The sequence below is a fragment of the Microtus oregoni genome, unplaced genomic scaffold, assembly GCF_018167655.1.
Source record: "Microtus oregoni isolate MIOR12 unplaced genomic scaffold, Mior012 000091F_ref0000469, whole genome shotgun sequence".
NCBI classification, from domain to species: domain Eukaryota; kingdom Metazoa; phylum Chordata; class Mammalia; order Rodentia; family Cricetidae; genus Microtus; species Microtus oregoni.
In genome coordinates, this window is record NW_024544600.1 from 3,434,308 (window position 1) to 3,455,543 (window position 21,236).

At 50.6% G+C, this 21,236-nt stretch overlaps 1 protein-coding gene across 7 annotated transcripts in view; it reads left to right on the top strand.

Moving 5' to 3' along the window:
- The window catches only part of Atp6v0a1 (ATPase H+ transporting V0 subunit a1), a 54,966-nt gene extending 45,531 nt beyond the window's left edge, over nucleotides 1–9,435 (top strand). For all 7 annotated transcript variants that reach the window (XM_041643994.1, XM_041643995.1, XM_041643997.1 and 4 more), the window contains 3 exons: nucleotides 1,093–1,210; nucleotides 1,670–1,841; nucleotides 9,205–9,435. In XM_041643994.1, coding sequence (XP_041499928.1) covers nucleotides 1,093–1,210; nucleotides 1,670–1,841; nucleotides 9,205–9,298 — 384 coding nt within the window. In that variant the 3' untranslated portion in view covers nucleotides 9,299–9,435. The remainder of the gene's footprint in view (nucleotides 1–1,092; nucleotides 1,211–1,669; nucleotides 1,842–9,204) is intronic.
- The last annotated feature ends 11,801 nt before the right edge of the window (nucleotides 9,436–21,236 follow it).

Consider the following 21,236-nt stretch of genomic DNA (forward strand, 5'->3'; position numbering starts at 1 on the left):
GAGCCAGATAAACCTTTCTCCCCTCAGTTGCTTTTGTCGGGGTATTTAATCACAGCAGCAGGACTCCAAAATAGTAATAAGGCATGGTTCTTGACGCAGCATGCCACTGAAGAGATCAGATCCCACCAGGGAGAGAAAAATTTGTTGAAAAGATCATTAAGATACACACTGTGTGCCGGGCGGTGGTGGTGCATGCATGGGGAGGCAGAGGCAGGTGGATCTCTGTGAGTTCGAGGCCAGCCTGGTCTACAAGAGCTAGTTCAAGGATAGCTTGAGAAACCCTGTCTCGAAAATAAAAAAAATAATAATAATAATAAAAAGATACACGCTGTGGGGGCTGGAGAGATAGTCAGTGGTTAAGAGATTGGCTGCTCTCCCAGAGGTCCTGAGTTCGATTCCTGTCACCCACATGGAGACTCACAGACTCCTATTCCAGAGGATCTGATGCCCTCTGCTGGCCTTTGTGGGCATTGCACACACCTAGTACACACATCTGCATGCAGGGAAGACACTTAATACACATAAAATAAAAATAAATTAAGTCTGACCGACGAGTGGTGGTGCACACCTTTTATCCCAGCACTATGAAGGCAGAGGCAAGAGGACCTTCTGAGTTCAAGGCCAGCATGGTCTACAGAGTGAGTTCCAGGACAGCTATGAATACACAGAGGAAACCCTGTCTCAAAAATAAAATAAAATAAGTCTTTTAAAGAGAACACGTAAAATTAAGAAAAGAAAAGAAAAAGCTTTTCTGATGCAGTGGCACACACCACAAAGCCGGCATAAGGAGGTGGGGTTCCAAGTTCAAGATTAGCCTGAAACTATATAGTGAAACTCTGTGTAAAAAGAAAGATACAGTGTAGCATATTCAGGGGATATTAGGGTGCCCGTTAGAAACCAGGCCAGGAACGATTTGGGGGGAAGTCATTGCAGAAATCACTTTTCGGAGTCAACACCGCTACCCAGCCCCTCATCAGGGGAGATGTCAACCAGGAGAGGTGTAGTCGCCTGCCCGGGCGTGGGCTCCGGGGAGTCAGCTCCTGCACGCTCCCCTCCTAGCCTGATCTCCCCTCTGGTTTCCTCCTGTGCCAGTTTGACTTTGCGGACACCATGGTCCACCAGGCCATCCACACCATCGAGTACTGCCTGGGCTGCATCTCCAACACGGCCTCCTACCTGCGGCTCTGGGCCCTGAGCCTTGCGCATGCACGTGAGTGTGTCCTCTCCAGTTCCCCCTCCTCTGGGAACTCCTTAGATCAGTGGGGGCATCCCCAGCACGGGAACTCAGGAGACTTCAGGCATCAGTCCAGTTCCTGAGTCCAAGAATGAGTGCAGATAAGGTGTGTCCGCTCTTGTGCAGGTTAGCTGTTTGTAGTGATGCTGCCCCAATGCAGAGACATGGTTTTTAATGGGTGGTGGTGGTGGTGCACGCCTTTAATCCCAGAACTTGGGAGGCAGAGGCAGGCAGATCTGTGAGTTTGAACCCAGCCTGTCTATAGGACAACCAGGGTTTTACAGAGAAACCCTGTCTTTAAAAATCAGAAAAAAAAAGAAAAAAAGAATACAGTTTTCAAGGAACTCTCCAGGTTAACAGTGGCAGAGCGAAATGCAAAGGTCTCATCCTCCCTTTTGCTCAGTTCAGCTGTACCCCGTGTCTCCCCTTCTGCAGAGCTCTCTGAAGTGCTCTGGACCATGGTGATCCACATAGGCCTGAATGTCCGGAGTCTGGCCGGAGGGTTTCTACTGTTCTTCATCTTCACCGCCTTTGCCACCCTGACTGTGGCCATTCTGCTGATCATGGAGGGCCTCTCGGCCTTCCTCCACGCCCTGCGGTTACACTGGTGAGTGGAGCTGGGTGGAGCAGGGAGTGGTCCCAGGGAGTGGGCAGTGTTCTCACTTTAGCACCAAAAGTCTGTCCTCTAGGGAACGGAAGCTGGCCCTTCTCTGGTTTAATTGAGGGGTAATGGGGTTCCCCAGTTAGAAGCCAGGCCAGCAAGGATTTTTGAGGAAGTCAGCGCTGAAATCGCTTTTCAAAGCCGACACCACTACCCAGCCCCTCATTGGGTGCGATGTCAACTATGAGAGGTGTAGTCGCCTGCCCTGGCGTGGGCTCCGGGGAGTCAGCTCCTGCACGCTCCCCTTCTTTCCTGGCGCCGAGCCCTGGAAAAGGCCCCAGGCAGCCCGCTCATCTCAAGGGTTCCAGGAAAGGCTCCCACTCCTTGCTTTGTGTCCCTAGGTGCCTTTGACTGTGCTTATAAAGCTGAAGGGGATTCTGGGATAGAACTTGTTTTGTTTTTCTTTGTTTTCTTCCTTTTTTCATTTGTTTTGTTTTTATTTTTCCAGGCAGAGTTTCTCTGTGTAGCTCTGGCAGTCCTGGCTCTCGCTCTGTAGTCCAGGCTGGCCTTGAACTCACAGAGATCTGCCTGCCTCTGCATCCCAAATGTTGGGATTAAAGGTGTGAGCACTGCTACCTGGCTTGTTTTCTTTTTTAAGAGTCTCACTCTATAGCCGGGCGGTGGTGGCGCAAGCCTTTAATCCCAGCACTTGGGAGGCAGAGGCAGGCAGATCTCTGTGAGTTCGAGACCAGCCTGGTCTACAAGAGCTAGTTCCAGGACAGGCTCCAAAACCACAGAGAAACTCTGTCTCAAAAAACCAAAAAAAAAAAAAAAAAAAAAAAAGAGCCTCACTCTATATCCTAGGCTGGCCTCAAACTCACGATTCCCGTTCTTCACCTTCTCAAGTGTTAGGACACCCGTGTACAGCGAGGAGCTTGTGTTTTGTTCTGGCCTGTGGCTAGAGCCCGGGGCTGGCCCCAACCAGGAATTGCTAGAGAACACTCTATCCCTACTTTGTCCCTTTACTGTGTCCCTGTGCCGATGCTGCTTTGGTAGGATGCTAAGGACATGAAAGCAGCTTTTCCAAAGGTGGTATAGGGTTGTGGAGGTGTGCGGTGTTTGCTCTCCTTGATGGACTGTGTGACCCTTCATGGCTCTATATGAAGAAATGGCTCAGAAATAGGAGAGCTAAAGGCTGGGCTGTGACTATGACCTCAGATGAGGGTTGCCAGATTTAGCAAATAAGATTATAAGAGAAGTCTAGAGACATGCTCAGTGGGCTAAGGTGTTTGCCACCAAGCCTGATGACCTGAGTTCAATTCATTGGAACCACGTGGTGGAAGGAGAGAACACACTTTTGCATGTTGTCCTCTTGCGTCCACACTTGCATGCACAGATACACACACTCAAGATAAGCAACTGTATCCCAGAGGTGGTGGTGCACACCTTTAATCCCAGCACTCGGGAGGCAGAGGCAGGAGGATCTCTGTGAGTTCGAGGCCAACCTTGTCTATAGAGTGAGTGCCAGGACAGGCTCCTAATAACACAAGATGCTCAGTTAGGTAGAGTTTCAGATAAACTGAATAATTTTTGTATGAATATTTCTCAAAGGGGCCTGAAACACAGCCACAGTACAATCCAGGAAGCCTGTGTTTCACTGGCTGCCCTGCCTCAGACTCCTCCCCTTGGGGCTCCATTTATTCCTTTATGTTGCATTTTCCTTTTCAAGGAAGGGTCAAGGGGCTGGAGAGATGGCTCAGCAATTAGAGTCCTGACTATTCCTCTAGAGGACCCAGGTTCAATTCCCAGCACCCAGATGACAGCTCATAACTGTCTGTAACTCCTGTTCCAGAGGATCTGATTCCTGCATACAGACATACTTGCAGGTAAAACACCAATGTATATAAAATAAAAAGTAGGGCTGGAGAGATGGCTCAGCGGTTAAGAGCATTGCCTGCTCTTCCAAAGGTCCTGAGTTCAATTCCCAGCAACCACATGGTGGCTCATAACCATCTGTAAAGAGGTCTGGCGCCCTCTTCTGGCCTTCAGGCATACAGACAGATTATTGTATACATAATAAATAAATATTAAAAAAAGAAAAAAATAAATAAAAAGTAAATAAGTTATTTAAAAAAAAAAAAAGGGAGGAGGAACATGTCAAGGAAGGGTCAATCCCGGCATCTCCGGAAGCTCTAGTTGGCCCTACACGAACACTCCCTCCACACTCACTCAGTGGCCCTGCCTCGGAAACCCGTGGATGAGGTGGTGGGTGGTCGGTCTCTGAGCTCCACAGGGGATTTGTGCAGCCCTGACCCTTTGGAGCCTCTTGTCTGTGTCCCTCATCTTTCTCTTCTGGCCCCATGAGTCTCCTGTTGGTTGTACTAAGTTATGGGGGAGAATCAAGGGGTATTAAGGGTGTTAGGGGTAGGCTGTGGCTGTGACCCTCCCTCCAGGCTGCCTAGGAGGACTGTAGTAGACTCTGCTTTCTCTGAGCTGGCTCTCCCCTGGCTCCTCCGCGCCCAGTGGTTTGTTTACTTGAGCTGGGAGGTTGGGAGTGCTGCATGCTTTCAGCTCTGGCTTGGCATCCTCCCCTCAGGTTATCAGCACACTTCCGCAGCCACTCCAGTGAGGGAATGTCTGCGTAACCAGGCCCCGCCGGTGACTCACTTTTTCTTGCCCTCTTGGCCTCCATGCTTTCCTGTTCTCCTCTGTGTCTCCCGAGCTCAGGACTTGAGGGAAGAGTGACTGCCCCTCCTTGATTGCCTCCTGTTCTGGGCGGGTGAGGAGCCGTCGAGGTTAGGTCAGAGCCATCAGGCAGGTCAGCAAGGCAGGAGTGCACGGCATGTGGAGGTTGCCTGCCTTGGGTCTCACTGCCATCAGGAGCTGAAGCAGCTTGGGAAGCCATGTTTTATTGCCAGGTGAATGCCTTCGTCCTCAGGCTCCCCTGCGGCCCTCAGGTGACAGTGTCTCCCTCTGTTCTCCTAAAGGAACATGGGGAAGTGGAGAGGATGTGAGGCAGGCTTCTGAGACACACTGACTCACGGGCAGGCAATCCTGAGCTCTCTGAGACAGAAGACAGTAGCCAGAAGGCAGAGTTCCTGTGGGAACGTGGGAAATAACGTACACACCAGGTGTCTGTTATGCAGCCCTGACACACCGTAATAGGCAATGGCTGAAGGTAGGGTCCCTGTAGAGAGGACCTGTGTGGCGGGCCCCGTGAACAGACTTTTCCGGCTGGATAGAGAACGAGGAGACATAAAGGAGGTGTGTGCTGCCACCTGAATGCCCTTAGGTACAGGCTTGAGACGGAGGTGTCTCTCTCTTATTTGTCTGTATGGTAGTGTAAGTGTTGCACAAGAGGAGAGACGGAGGAAGCCTCATGCAACTTTCAGAATGCTGGCTTTGGAGGGGTGAGTGGTCCTTGACACAGCTGAGGTGGCGCCACCACTTTAAAAGTTTAATTGGTGCTTGTGTGCCCTCTACTGGCCAAATGCAGAAGTGCGCCAAGCGCGGCAGGGAGCTCAGCGTTGTGACTCTAGTGAGGGGTGGGGATGGTCCTTGCCACAGTGGCCCAGGGATAGTGCTGCTGGTTGCTGGCACCAGACACAAGCATCTTCATGCCTCTCACTTCGTCCCGGTGTTTCCCTGATAAACCACTTCTGAGTTTCTTTGGAATTGAGAAGAAAAGCATTTAATTTGATTTTGATTTATTTGATAACTAAATCACTAGTCTGGGAGTTGTGAGGTCATAAGGCCAGTGACATTTGAGAACATAATTTCTGTCTTCTGGGTTGTGTGTCTTCCCACCTACCCTGCAAGGTGTTCTTGGTGCTAATGCCCACCATAATTAGACACAAAGCAGGGATCTTGCTGTAACTGGCCATCAGAATGAGGTGTAAAGGCTGCAGCCGGGATGGGGAGCCCCTCATCTAGAGCCCTGTGTGTGCCCGTGCTCACACCTGTGTGTCCCCACGTGGGTCGATGGTTGAGGAGACAGCCCTGGGGAGCAGGCGGGAGGAATGCAGTGTTGCTGGAGTAAAAGTCCTGGGGCGATAGTCCCCGCTGACAGCATTGCCTGATACTCGAGCCGTCAGAGAGAATTCTTCATCCCCAAAGAGTGGAAAAGGCCCCATGGCCCCTTCCTCCTCCTGCCAGCTCTGGAACATGGCGGGAGCACTCACATTCGCTCTGGCAGCCTCCCTGGCTCACCAGGTGGCCTTTGCCACGAACTGGAGCTGGAAGGGGTGACAAGACAAGCCTCTGCACTCCTGAGACTCTGGGGTGACAGAAGCCCATCTGCACTCCTGAGACTGGGTTCTCGGTGCACTTCAGAGGCTAAGCAAACAGCTGAAGAGCCCTCAGGAGTCAGTACCTCTCACCCCACAAGGCGACTTTGGTCTATACTCAGGAAGCACATGTTTCCCTGGGTGGGCAGCCAGGGGGAGTTGTTTTCCATTTCTGTACTAGGAGCTTGAGGTGAGGACTCTCGGGGTGAGAGGTAAAGTAGGACTGACCTCAGGATAAACCCAAGATGGTGGCGCACCAGAGGGACCTTGTCTGTCAGTCCACGCGCCGGAACTGCAGACATGAGACGAGCAGGTTGGTGACTGTAGCCGTCCACGCAAAACTTAGGCTCCATTCGTCCTGCTGGAAATTAGAATAGTCTGTCTGTGTGATTGGCCAGCCAGGGAGTCATTTGGAATGCATCCTTAGAGCTGTAGACGTGAGCTGGAACCCCGTGAGGGCAATCCTGGGCTACATGGTATAGGATAAAGAGCATGGCTGTACACCTTTTGTTCAGTTGTTGAGGAATACCCTTGATATACGTGAATGAGGCCTAACCAACATGAACCCTCCAGACCCAAGGGAAGGGAGCTAGAGCAGGAGCCTAACCACCTCCCTACCCTTCCCATACCCCCAGCTCTGCCTTGAACTTGCAGAGAGACTTCTTAGAAGCTGGCACTGGGATGGAGGGTGAATTTGGGCCCTGGAATCCTGCAGCTAATTTGCTGGGGTCCATTTTCCCTGGGAGGCCTTGGGGCCTGGGTCCTGCCCCGGCAGACTGTGAGGGTGGCAGAGAAAGCGCCATATGATTGCTTCTGCACGGCAGGTTCTTCCCACTCCTCCTAATAGGTACAGCCCATAGCTCTGCCACTGTGTCCTCCAGCCCACACCAGAACCGAAGGAGCCCCTGGGACTCGGTACCACTAGCCCCCACCCACGGTTCTCTGGTTGAGTGATAGAAGCCCTGCATGTAGCTGAAGGGTGCACTGAGGAGCTAGATTCCTCTCCAGGCCTTGACGCTTCTGTCACCTGTCCCCTGCAGCCCACCACAGTCCCATCCCGCCTGTTCTTACAAGGGTCACAGGGTGCCTCCTGGAAATTATGCTCCAGGGCAGCTTGGCTTCCTCTGAATCAGGCCTGCGTGTTTCTGCCCATATTTGGTGGTGGTTTGGTTGCTGGGCTGCCAGCCAGGGGAGTGTGCGGGAGGAAACAGTCAGGCAGCCCTGCTCCCAACTTCTTCCTGCCCCTCTGAGCTGGAAAAGGGCCCCAAAGAGACCAGCAGGGATAGCCGCCGATCTGCCTGGGAAGGGAGTTAAGGCCCTGTTTTTCCTTTCAGACTCCAGAGAAGAATTCTTTCTCAGATGTTTTTGTGGCTGGAGAATGTTTTTGCTTCGAGAAGAACGCCCCCCCCCCCAAGCCTCCCCCTCTTTCCTGAGAGTTTCCTCTTCTGAACTGACCGCTTTCAGCATTCACTCCCAAGTCTCCCTTCTTGGGGTGGGGCAGTCGTGTTTACCCAGAAGAAGTACTCCAGGGGGTTTCCCTTTGGTGGCTGAAGGGGTTCAGGGCTTTCTTCTTCCTTAGCTTGCGGTCACACTGCGCTGTCTGTGCTGTTACACATTTAGAACAAACGCACCCAGCAGGACCAAGCTGGGAATGAGATGTGAAGACAGAGACTTCTCCGGGCATCCTGTGCGGTGGTTTCATGAGGGTGGCCCTGGGCTCTGAAAGCCTCTCCCGTGGAGCTGGCAAGCTGGCCCGGTGGTGAAGGTGTTGCCGCGCAAGCCTGGCAACCTGAGTTTGACCTCAGGAACACATGGAAAAGTAGAAGAGGAGGACCGATTCCACAAAGTAGACCTCTGACCTCCCCCCATAATACATTTTAAATGTTATTTTTAATTTTAAAAATAGCGTAGGTCATTTAGAGGCTCAGTGGGTAACAGTGCTTACCTGAAAAGTTCATGACCTACCTGAGTTCAATTCCCAGAACCCACACAAGGGCGTGTCTTAGTTAGGGCTTCTTCTTTTTTTTTTTTTTTTTTTTGTTTTGTTTTGGTTTTGGTTTTTGGTTTTCGAGACAGGGTTTCTCTGTGGTTTTGGAGCCTGTCCTGGAACTAGCTCTGTAGACCAGGCTGGTCTCGAACTTACAGAGATCCGCCTGCCTCTGCCTCCCGAGTGCTGGGATTAAAGGAGTGCGCCACCATCGCCCGGCTAGTTAGGGCTTCTGTTGCTGCAACAAAACACCATGACCAAAGCAAGTTGGGGAGGAAAGGGTTTCTTTGGATTACCCTTTACATCACTGTTCATCCTTGAAGGAAGTCAGGACAGGAACTCAAGCAAGGCAGAAACCTGGACCATGGAGGGGTGCTGCTTACTAGCTTGCTCCCCATGGCTGCTCAGCCTGCTCTCTCCTAGAGCACAAGACCACCAGCCCAGGGATGGCACCACCCACAATGAACTAGGCCCTCCTCCATTAATCGTTAAGAAAATGCCCTAAAGGCTTGCTATAGCCCAATCTTATGGGCGCATTTTCTTATTAGAGATTCTCAACAGTCAAGTGAGAATCTAGCCTGTGTCAAGCTGACATAAAACTCCAGCACAAGAGGAGGTGGAGTGAGAGAATCACCTCCACAGAGTTGTCTTCTGGAGGGAAGGTAGCATAGACGTCTGAAAAGGGTCACCCTGGCCCAGGCGCGATGGCATTCCTGGTAGTCCCAGCTATTGTGGGAACTGGAGCCATCCCGGGCAGCACGGTGAAGCACTCGTCTTTATTATTATTTAAATATTTTTATCCATGTGTCTGAATGAGGGTGTGGAGGCTAGAGGAGGGTGTCTCCAGGAGCTGGAGTTCCTGGCAGTTGTGAGCAGCCACGCTTCTGCTGGGAACCAAATTCAGGTCTTCTGCAAGAACACCAGGTGCCCTTAACCACCGGGCCATTTAACCACTTGATTTGATTTGATTTTTGGATGGGGTCTCACTATGATCGGCCTGCCTTGTCTCCCGGTGCTGGGAAGAAGCCTACACTACTACACTTAGCCCTATCTTATTTTCTCAGCGAAATGGTGACTTTACTCTTCTTTTTTCCAGGGTGGAATTCCAGAATAAATTCTACTCCGGGGCTGGTTTCAAGTTTCTCCCCTTCTCCTTTGAGCATATCCGGGAGGGGAAGTTCGACGAGTGAGTCCCCGGCAGGGCGCATGCCCAGAACAGTTCTCCCCCACCCCACCCCCTTGCCTCCACAGGGATGGTCTGTGTTCCTTTTGCCTGTTGGTTGTGATCCCTGGAAACCAGGGCATTTGTGTGACCCCTGCGACCCCTGCCCCAGCTGTGAGTCGTTTAGATAGGTGCTGGTCTTCCCTGGGTCTCTCCACCTTGTGTAATGTACAGATTTACTAGTGAGAGTCGGATGGCTGTGCCTGATGCCCATCCACCCCCGGCACCAGTCCTGGCCTCCTGGCCTCCAGACAGACAGCCCTGTTCTACTCCCTACTGGTGAGCCAACCCTCATAGCCACATGGGGGCACAGGGCCCTCAGGATGGAAGGGGTCCCTCTCCAGGCCACAGTGCTTGGTCACACCATGGAGGAGGGTCAAAACAGGTTCCCTCCTGGTAGGGGACATGGTTTATGGAACATATCCCTCCAGGTTAGGGACAATCAGGAAGATGCTCTTGTCACCCTTTGCCCTCTGCTCTCCGGTTAGTATTGATAGGGACTTCAGCTAACCCCACATGGGCCATGATGGGTAGCTTCTCCTTATCACCCCAAAGATCCCAGGATGACCAGCACCACCCTCCTAAAGAGCTTACTCTCCCAGCCCTGTTGGCCCAGCATAGCATCCCTGGGAAGGGAATGGTCTCACAGGGCTTCCCGACCTGAGATTACCCTCTACCCAGTCTGCATGAAGGGGCCTTGCCCTATACTCCATCCCAGGGCAGAAGTTAAAATTGGCGCTCTTCTGGTGCATCCCCGAGCACTTCCTCCATCCTGATCATGATGTCCCGAGGCTGTGGTCAGTAAGGTTGGTTCTGCCGGCAGACCTGCCTTATCTGCCACTGGTGGTCCCTCCCCAGCTCCCACACTGACCCCACTTTCAGAAGTGGTGTCCTGGGCGGGGAAGGTCAGTCTCCTTTTCAATTAGCTAACTGGGAGTGACTGGTAGACTGGGGGCGCAGGTTTGGGTGCAAGCGCTGTACAGCCCTGCCAAGCCCTCGTCCTTACCTCATGTCCTCCTGGCTGTGGATCTCAGACCCTTCTAATCATGTGCTGACCCGTTCACTCACTGCATTCGGGAGGCGACACTAAATCTACAAGGCCCCTCCCCTCCCCCACCCTGGCACCCACGAGAGCTGCTCAGACACTCGCCCAGGCGGGGCTGGCCCACTGGAACCCCATCCTGAACCCCTCTCCTTTTGTGTCCAGTTTACATGAAGACCTTTGTTCTGTTCACAGTGAGGCCTGAGGCAGAGTTCTTTGTCAGGGACCCTCAAGGCCTTCTGTCCAAACAGACATTCCTGTGCTGAATAAAGTGTGTTTGACTCTCACCAAAGCTGCCTGTCTCTGAGTACACAGCCCTTGTCCTCCAGCCCCGCCCTCTTGAGCCCATCTGGTACCCACACCCTCTTCCTCCTGCCAGCCTTTCTGCTTCTCTTCCTGATCTGAGAGGCCACAGTTGCCATGGCCCTGGCTAGGCAGTTAGTGAAATTAGCGCCTTATCTCGAGTTTCCCAGACACCTTCCCACTCTTGAGAGCCAAGTTAGCCTTGCAGAGCTCCAGCAACCTTTATCTCCCTTCCCTTCGCTCTGCGGAGAAGGGAGCCGGGGTGTCTGCCCCCACTTTCTCCATGTATGCTCTCCAGGGCACCACGGCTGAGCTATTTTAAGCCCTGGTGCCTTTGGCCTTGGTGTAAGTAGAGGCTTGGCAGACTCTTAGGGTATCTGGAGAATGTGAGGTGCTGACGTAGGCAAGCCATGAGCCAAAGAAGCAGCAGACTGCCTGGAGATGGCTGGGTGGGGAGGGGACCTCCCTTTTCTGAGACATACACATTCTTCCTCTGCCCCCCCCCCCAACGCAGGGTTTGTGGCACAGGAATGTAACACCTGCTTCTGAGGGGCAGGGGGAGGTGAGGGGTTCGAGACAGGGTTTCTCCTTGTGTAACTAGCAGTCCTGGCTGTCCTGGAACTAGCTCTGTAGACCAGGCTGGCCTCGGACTCAATGAGATCCGCCTGCCTCTGCCTCCCTAGTGCTGGGACTAAAGGTGTGCGCCACCACTGCCCAGCTTCATTACATATTCTTATCCCATTTTAGCCTAAACACCTCTCTCCCAACCAGCAGGGCACCCACCCCTGGAGCAGTACTCCCCACTCCAGAAGACTTTTCAAATGAAAAGTCCCAAGGGAACTCTCAACCTCTTGCTGTTTACAGGCTCAAAATGGAGGCCTAACTAGAATAGCAGAGTTGAGAATTCAGGATTAAATCCTAATTTACAGTCAGTGAATTTCAAACAAAGAGGTTGACATGATTCTATGAGGAGAGAACTGGGCATGATACTACGCCTGTAGTCCCAGCACTCTTGGGGTGGATGCAGGCTTGGAAGTTCAAGACCAGCCTGGACTACATGAGGCCCAGTTTCCAAAACAACACAACACAAGCCCTTGTATTCATTTAGTGTTAAGACAGCTGAGTGTCCATCTGCAAAGGAACACGTTTGGATTGCTCCCTAACTGTAACAAAAATGAACTCAGAGAGGCAGGTGGATCTCTGTGAGTTCGAGGCCAGCCTGGTCTTCAAGAGCTAGTTCCAGGACAGGAACCAAAAGCTATGGAGAAGCTGGGCGATGGTGGCGCACGCCTTTAATCCCAGCGGATCTCTGTGAGTTCGAGACCAGCCTGGTCTACAGAGCTAGTTCCAGGACAGGCTCCAAAGCCACAGAAAAACCCTGTCTCGAAAAACCAAAAAAAAAAAAAAAAAAAAGAAAAAGAAAAAAAGAAAAAGAAAAACAAACAAACAAACAAAAGCTACGGAGAAACCCTGTCTCAAAAATCCAAAAAAAAAAAAAAAAAATGAACTCAGACACAGGGCTTGGGCCTGTGAGCCCAGCACTTGAGAGCCTGGAATGGAAGGCTCTTGAGTTTGAAACCAGCACATGCCATATAGCTAGATGATGTCTTAACAACCACATAAAAAAATGAATTAAAACCGGATCGTAGACCTAAATGAGAGAGTTAACACTATAAAACTCCACGGACCTTCAACTGAGCCAATGTACTCCCACACGAGTGACAAGATAAAAATACCAATGTCAGCTTTCAAATGCTTGGTATGCTTTTGTGTGTCGAAGGTCGGAATCAAAGCGCCTGGAGACAGACAGAGACAGAAGAAAGATCATAGCCAGATACCCGGTCTGAGCTGCGCCATCCAAGGAAAGGGTCAGATGCCCCGAGACTGTCGAGAGGAGGCAAGGCTTAGAGATAACTGTTTCCAAGGACTGTCTGGGGCTTGTCCAGCCTGCACACCGCTCCCCACAGAAACCCGACTGTAAAGATGGAGGCTTGCTTTCCTTGCCTTTCTTTAAAAAGGAAACAGAGTGGGTGCCCCACACGCCTGTAGTCTTGGTACTTGGAGCTGGAGCAGAGGAGCAGAGGTTGAAGGCCATCCTCACCGTTGGCCACCTGGTGAGTATGAGACAGCGTCAAAAAAATGGAAAAATCTGCCAAGACAGCTCAGCCAGCAAAAACGCTTGCCGCAATAGCCCGATGGCCCGAGTTAGATCCCCAGACTCCATGTAAAGTTGAAAGGATAGGAGGAACCCCACAAAGTCCTCTTCTGACCTCCACCATCCACCCCCTACACCCCGTCATACACACAACAATAGTAAAAATAGTTTAAAATTTAGAATGAAACTTAAGCCGGGCACAAGCGGCACACACCTTTAATCCCAGCACTCGGGAGGCAGAGGCAGGTGGATTTCTGTGAGTTCAAGGCCAGCCTGGTCTACAGAGTCCCAGGATAGCCAAGACTACACACAGACAAACCCTTAAATCTTAGATCTCTCTCTGGGGGGCGGGGTTAAGGCTGGCGGCGCAGGTGTGGGTGCAAGCGCTGTACAGCCCTGCCAAGCCCTCGTCCTCACCTCATGTCCTCCTGGCTGTGGATCTCAGACCCTTCTAAACATGTGCTGACCCGTTCACTCACAGCCTTCGGGAGGCGACACTAAATCCCCTCCCTTCCCCCACCCTGGCACCCACGAGAGCTGCTCAGACACTCGCCCAGGCGGGGCTGGCCCACGGGCACCCGGACCCGAACCCCTCCTTTTGTGCCCAGTTTACAATACGCTCCTTTAAAAAGAAAACAGGCTTGGGTGGTGATGCCAGGTGGCACACACCTTTAACCCCACCTGCCCCTCTTCTCTGGGGGCTGGGGTTGTTCATGTTTACATATATGAGCACGGGTAGACACCAAGGCCAGAGGTCAATACTCTTTCTCTGTGGTCTCCACCTTATTTCAGCCTCCCTTTTTGGCATGTTTGAGACCGTGTTTTAACTGTGGTCCCTGGCCGCCGTCAACGCACTACGTAGACCATCCTGGCTCAGAACTTGCCGTGCCCTCTGCCTCTCAAGGGCGGAGATTTACGGGCGTGCCCCGTCACGCCTGACTAATCTCTCCACCTGGTAAATTTATTGGTGTGTGTATCGTTACATTTCTGTTGCTGAGATCAAACACCGTGGCTAAAATGGACTCTCAGAAGAGTTTGTTTTGGCTGCACAATGGTATTAGGCATGGCAGCAGGCCCTGGGGCAGGAAGTTGAGAGATCACATCTTTAACCACAACCAGAAAGTGAAGAGGGCAAACTGGAGGAGAGACCTCCTAAAGCAGTGCTCCTCAACCTTCCTAACGCTGTGACCCTTTGATACAGTGCCTCATGTTATGCTGACCCCCCCAATCATAAAATTGTTTTCATTGCTACTCCGTAACTGTAATTTTGCTACTGTTATGTAAATATGTGTGATGTAAATATATATGGTTTTTCGATGGCCTTAGGCGGCTCCTGTGAAAGGGTCCTTTGACCTCCAGGTTGAGAAACGTTGCCCTGAAGACTATACCATCCCCAAATGCTGACACTAACCACTAGCCAGGGACCAAGTGTTGAAATATATAAGTCTATGGCTAACATTTCTCCTTCGAAACACCGTGGTATGTAATCCAAATAGAGTAGGAGGAGGGCAAGACGTAAGACTTTCCAGGTCTGGCTGGTGGGAATGGGGGAGAGAGCAGAACCCAGGAATCCTTAGCTAGGTTGAGTCCAGAAGCTTTCGGTTTCCTCTAGCCAGTTGAAGATGGGCTGAGCGGGTCCTGGGCTGGAATGTGTGAAGAATTGTGGGTGACGAACAGGCTCTATTGTGCCTGTTTCTCAGGGGCATGTCCTTTTCCCTTTCTGATTCATCAGCTGAGAGCCTGCACCCCTGTCCAGGGAATACCCTCATCCTGAGTTGCTAGAACCAACCTCATCAGAGAGGGGGCCACGGGTCAGCTTCACAGGACGAAGCTTCACAGGAATGGGGACAATCCCATCACTGCCTTCATAATTGGAATCGGCTGCTTTCCCCAATCCACGGAGAGATGTAGACGTTATGGCGGGGCAGAGCTTGCTGGCAGCCTCTGCCCCGGAATTTAAACAATGACCCACCTGAAGAGCGTCCCCCCCCCCCAAGCCTACCCTTCAAGTCCTGTGCTGGATGGAGGCTGCTCCCTAGTGGCCACACAGGGAAGTCTCATTGCGCACAGCAAGGGGTTAGGGTAGTGGCTGGCCTTTCAGGCAGCGAGTGGATTGGCAGGGCAGGAGGAATCCTTGTTTATTCCAGAGTGCGTTAGCAGAGGGATGGTTAGAGACAAAAGAAAAGACAGATGGAGAGCAAGCTGGACACCCCAGGCAGCTTGCTTCACACTTTAGTGAAAAGAGTAATAAAGCCTGTCCCACACCGACAGGAACAAATGTACTCACGGCTCTATTATAAAAGTGAGTTCTCGCCAGGTGGTGGTGGTACACGCCTTTAGCCAGCCCGGTCTACAAGAGCTAGTTCCAGGACAGGCTACAAAGATACAGAGAAACCCTGTCTCGAAAAACCAAAAAAAAAAAAAAAAAAAAAAAAAAGTGAGTTCTATGAGGAGACAGCAGCAGGAGAAAGACAGCAAATCTGAGACCAACCTCAGCTACATAAGAAGTTCCAGCCCATGGGGCTGGAGAGATGGCTCAGTGGTTAAGAGCAGTGGCTGCTCTTCCAGAGGTCCTGAGTTCAATTCTCACAACCACATGGTGGCTCACAACCATCTGTAATGAGATCTGGTGCCCTCTTCTAGCGTGCGGGCATACATGGAGGCAGAATGTTGTATACATAATAAATAAATAAATATTTTTTTAAAAAAAACATAATAAATAAATAAATCAAAAAAAAAAAAGAAGAAGAAGTTCCAGGCCAGCCAGCGCTGTTTGATGAAATTGTCAAAAGAGAGAGGGAGGAAGAGGAGAGGAGGGAAGGGGAGAGGAAGGGAGGGGAGAGGAGAGAAAAGAAAGCTGGGCAGTGGCAGCGCACACCTTTAATCCCAGTACTCAAGAGACAGAGGCAGGCAGATCTCTGAGTTCAAGGCCAGCCTGGTCTACAGAGTGAGTTCCACGACAGCCAAGGCTACACAGAGAATCCCTGTCCAGAAAGAAGAAAAACAGAGGCCGAATGTGGTGGCCAAAAACCCAGCACTTGAGCAGCAGATTTCTGTGAGATCAAGGCAACCTGTACACAATGAGTTCCATGGTGAGACCACACCTTAAGAAAAATAAAGAAAGGAAAGAAGAGTTAGTTCCGTGCTCAGTGTGTAAGAGCACCGCTTGCTCTTCCAGAGGACCTGGGTTCCATTCCCAGCACTCTCATGGAGGCTCACAAGCCTCTGTAACTCAAGTCCCAAGGGATCTGATGTTCTTTTCTGGCCCTGCAGGTACCAGGCAGGCCTGCAGTGCATAGACATATGTGCAGGCAAAACACCCACGCACGCTTGATTACTTGACTAATTAACAAATCAATTACAAGTGAGCCTCCCATCCCCAGCACCCCCCTGTGGTACACCTGTGCACAAGCCATGATGGGTGTCTGCCCAGAGGGCCTCAGCCTCTGCAGCTCTGGCATGAGATCCTTGGGAAAGTTCAAATTTCTTCAGGTTCATTGTCTCAGAAGTCTAATAGACAAACGGGAGGGTCAAAATTGTCTCTTTAGAATACTGGTTCTCAACCTCTGGGTTGTGACCTCTCTGGGGTCAAACAACCCTTTCACATGGGGTCACATAGCAGATATCCTGCATATCAGATATTTACATTACGATTCATAACAGTAGCAAAATTACAGCTATGAAGTTTTTTGTTATTTTATTTTATTGGTTTTTCACGACAAGGTTTCTCTGTGTAGCTTTGGAGCCTGTCCTGAAACTCGCTCTATAGACCAGGCTGGCATCGAACTCACAGAGATCCGCCCTCCTCTGTCTCCTGAGTGCTGGGATTAAGGGCTTGTGCTGCCACCGCCCAGCAAGTTAGGAAGAAGCAATGAAATAATTTAATGGCTGGGGGTCACCACAACATGTCCTTTTTTTTGTTTGTTTTTTGCAATACTGTTTAGCCTATTAGCTTATTCATATTTCTAGCTAACTCCTTTTTAAATTGATTTTTATTGAGTTCTACATTTTTCTCTGCTCCCTTCCCTGACTCTACCCTCCTCTTCAAACCCTCTCCCAAGGTCCCCGAGGAACTGTCTTAAAGGGCCACAGCATTAGGAAGGTTGAGAACCACTTTAGAATATCCAGGATGTTTACGATAGCAGTTTAAATTTATTTCCTTTCCTTTTTTAAAAAAGGTTTGTTGGGTTTTTTTTTTATGTATTATGTATACAGCATCCTGCCTGTATGTCTGTCTGTACTCCTGAAGAGAGCACCAGATCTCATTATAGATGGTGAGCCACCATGTGGGTGCTGGGAATTGAACTCAGGACCTCTGGAAGAGCAGCCAGTACTCTTAACCCCTGAGCCATCTCTCCAGCCCAAATTTATTTAATTCAGTGCATGTGTGTGAATGTTTGCGCTGTATGTGTATGCGCCTGTGGACACCCATCTGTATGTGTGCAAGCCAGAAGACATCAGTACCCAGCATTCTCTGCTTGCTTTCCTTAACACCTTTCACTGAACCTAGAGGTGAGCGCACAGCCAGTCATCCCCAGTGATCCTCCAGTCTCCACCCTTCAACAGTGCTGCCCTGGGGAGGAGGTAATGAAAGAGGAGCTATTGTGACTAGCAGGAAGTTAACTTGTTAATGAACCCTGGATGGTGTCCCCAAGCTGCCAAAATAGTCCTTTGAAACTGCTTTCTCTAAAAGACACTTTGGTCCTGAAGGTAACTCAATGCAGGTTGAAAGCCTGGCGCTGTCCCCCCACTTCAGTTTTGTCGACGCCTATACTTTGGGTCAGCTGCTTTTGCTCCCTGTTAATCCCTCCTTCAAGACAAGAGGCATAGCCGGGCGGTGGTGGCGCACGCCTTTAATCCCAGCACTCGGGAGGCAGAGGCAGGCGGATCTCTGTGAGTTCGAGACCAGCCTGGTCTACAAGACCTAGTTCCAGGACAGCCTCCAAAACCACAGAGAAACCCTGTCTCGAAAAACCAAAAAAAAAAAAAGAAGACAAGAGGCATAGAGGCTGTGTGGTAAGACTTGTTTGGTTGGGTTTGTTTGTTTGTTTTGCTTTTTGGAGATAAGGCCTTGATATGTAGCCCTGGCTAGCTTAAGGCTGTGCTGTTCTTGAACTCACAAAGGTCTGCTCTGTCTCTGCCTCCCAAATGCTGGGATTAAAGGCGTGTGTTGCCATGTCCAGCTGTGGAGAGCGCAGCCTATGGAGGTCCACACAGGATTTGTCTTTTGAATGTGCTCGGTTTATTCACACAAACATTCCTTATATTATCATGCTACTGTAAAAAATAAGCACACCTCTCCCCAAATGAGGACCACTTGTTTGGGCAGAAACGCTGCTGCAGGGCTCCACTGGGGAATCTCCCACGAGGCCGCGAGGGTGCTTCCTTCGGAAGCTTGCAGGTTCCACCCACCTCCGCCAAGTCCTTCCGCTGTAGCAAGCTGGAGGTTGGCACTGATGGAGGTTCAGGAGGTCCCTGGGAGTGTAGGCCAATGGCTAGTGCTGTTAGGTGAGACTGTGTGGGCCTCAAGTTCAGTGGTCACTGGTGTCCCAAGTCCTCTTGCCAATGGGGATCAACGTAGAGGCTAGAGAAGCCGTGTCTCAGAGCATAGCAAGGGCTGTGCTTAGCTCTAGGTTCAGTGAGAGGTCTTAAGGAAATCAAGCAGAGAGTGCTTGACACCGGCGTCTCAAGGAAAGCAATGCAGACCACCATGAATACTGTTATATTATAGACTGATGTCTGTCCTAATTTGCTTCTCTGTTCCTGTAATAAAACATTGACCAGGGCTGGAGAGATGGCTCAGCGGTTAAGAGCACTGACTGTTCTTCCAGAGGACCTGGGTTCAATTCCCAGCACCCACATGACAGCTCACAACTGTCTGAAAATGCAGTTCCACGAGATCTGACACCTTCACACCAATGCACATAAAATAAAGTTAAATAAATCATTTAAAAAAACAAACAAACAAACAAAAAAAACATTGACCAAGCCGGGCAGTGGTGGCATATGCCTTTTTAATCCCAGCACTCGGGAGGCAGAGGCAGGCGGATGTCAGTGAGTTTGAAGCCAGCCTGGTCTACAAGCGAATTCCAGGACTGCCAGGACTGTTATACAGAGGAACCCTATCTCGAGGAAAAAAAAAACAAAAAACCTGTGGAGGGTGAGATGAAGACACAACTTCTGGCCACCACACATCTGCATACAGCACATTTCCTGAGGAGAGGGTGGGCCAAGGTCCCAGGCAAATCTTCCTATTCCAATTTTGGACTGGAGTGCTTCCTTGGAAAGGATGAGAATCTCCAGATAAAGGGAACTGAGAAGCAGGGGCCTCTCCTTCCATAGGAAGGACTTGGAGAGCCAGGAATGGCCTTGTTTCTCTAACCCCCACCGCCATTCCAGCAGAGCTGGGCAGAAACTCAACCGTGTCTTGAACCTTAGGTCCTCCTTCTTCAGCCTCCTAAATGGGATCTCAGGCATGTGCCAGCACACCTGGCTTAGAATCCTTTTTTTATATTTTATTTTTATTTTTTGGTTTTTCAAGACAGGGTTTTTCTGTGGCTTTGGAGCCTGTCCTGGAACTAGCTCTTCTAGACCAGGCTGGCCTCGAACTCACAGAGATCCGCCTGTCTCTGCCTCCCAAGTGCTGGGATTAAAGGCGTGTGCCACCACCGCCCGGCTTTAGAATCCTTTTAGAAAATGAAATCTTGGGGCTGGAGAGATGGCTCAGCGGTTAGGAGCATTGCCTGCTCTTCCAAAGGTCCTGAGTTCAATTCCCAGCTACCACATAGTAGCTTACAACCATCTGTAATGAGGTCTGGTACCCTCTTCTGGCCTGCAGGCATACACGTAGACAGAATATTGTATACATAATAAATAAATATTTTTAAGAAATGAAACCTTTCTCAGGAGCCCACTGCTCCCTGCCCCCACCCAGCCCCAGGCACCCTCACCTCACCTTCTGAGACAGGCAGCCTGAGCATTTGCAAGGCTTGGAACATCTTCGTGGGCCCATACTGAGCTCTGGGAGCCAGGAGTTTCCATTTTTCTCCTCCTCTGCTGCGGAGGGGTCACCTCCTCACCTCCAGGCCGTTGGGACAAGTGACTGTCCCTGCTCTGCTCCTGTAGCCCTTTGAGGATCCGCTGGTAGGCTGCTAGCCAAGCTGGGCACACGAGGCCACATTTTAGTTCCTCAAGTCCCCCAAGTTCCTCAAATCCCTCTCCCCACTCTCTTCTATCTATGTGTCCTCTGTCTAGAAGGCTCTTTTTTTCCTCCTTCTTGGAAATTCCTAGTTATCCTTGGGTGTCAGATAAAATGTCTCTGCCTGTTTGAAGACTTGGGATTCCTCACAGCCTCACAGCCCTGGGTGAAATTCTGTTATTTCTGTGTGTTCCAAGTGTGTGTGCTCGCACATGTGTGTGGGGGAGTTTAGGTGTCTGACACACACACACACATGATGGTCAGAGCTTTGAACCAGAGCTCCAGAAAAGTAGTTTCTCCTGAATCTTCTGCCGTGCTGAGCAGCTGAAGAATCTGAAATGTTGCGGGTTCAGAACCAAATTATCTTGGGCCGTCTTCAGCCTCTCTCAATAACCATTGTTACCTACCCACCCCGTGTACTTGACCTAACAGCTTTATGACAAATAAATGTCATAGTGCTGGAGTGTACAAAACACTGGAATGAACATTGGAACGCAAAGAACATTAGTTTTGCTTTGGAATGCATCAGACCACGGGCTCCCATCATCCCAGAACCCAGGATGTCATCAGAAGCTTGAAACAGACTTCCCAGATTCACTCTACCCCACCTCTCAGCAGTAAGAGCACTGGCTGCTCTTCCGGAGGACCCAGGTTCAATTCCCAGCACCCATATGGCAGTTCACAACTGTCTGTAACTCCAGTGCCAGGGGATCTGACACTGTCACACCAATGCGTATATAATAAACTCTAAGAAAAGTGTCTTGATTTATGACTTTCTTTGCTCTGTTACTGTAAAAACTTCACCAAATCATTTCCACATTGGAACATGGAATTGGGGTGTCCTAAAACTGTTCCCAGACCATGGTCACTCATATTTGGCTCCAGAACAAACTATCTCGGTCCTTTTGAAGTGAGTGCTGTGTTTGTGTGTCAATGGACAAGTCTCGAGTGTTACCTTCTACCTTGAGACAGGGTCTCTTCCTTTTTGTAACTTTGTACACCGGGCCAACTGTCTCCATCTCTCAACTCACCCAACACGGGGACGGCAGACTCCCACTACTGGGCCACTACTGGGACCTGAGGATTCGAACGCGGGTCCTCAGGTGCAAGGGCCTTACCCACTGACCTATCTCTCTCTTCACCAAGGGAAATCCTTATTTGTTTCCAGGTCTCTGGCCACAATAACAGCTGGGGCCGTCCTCCACCCG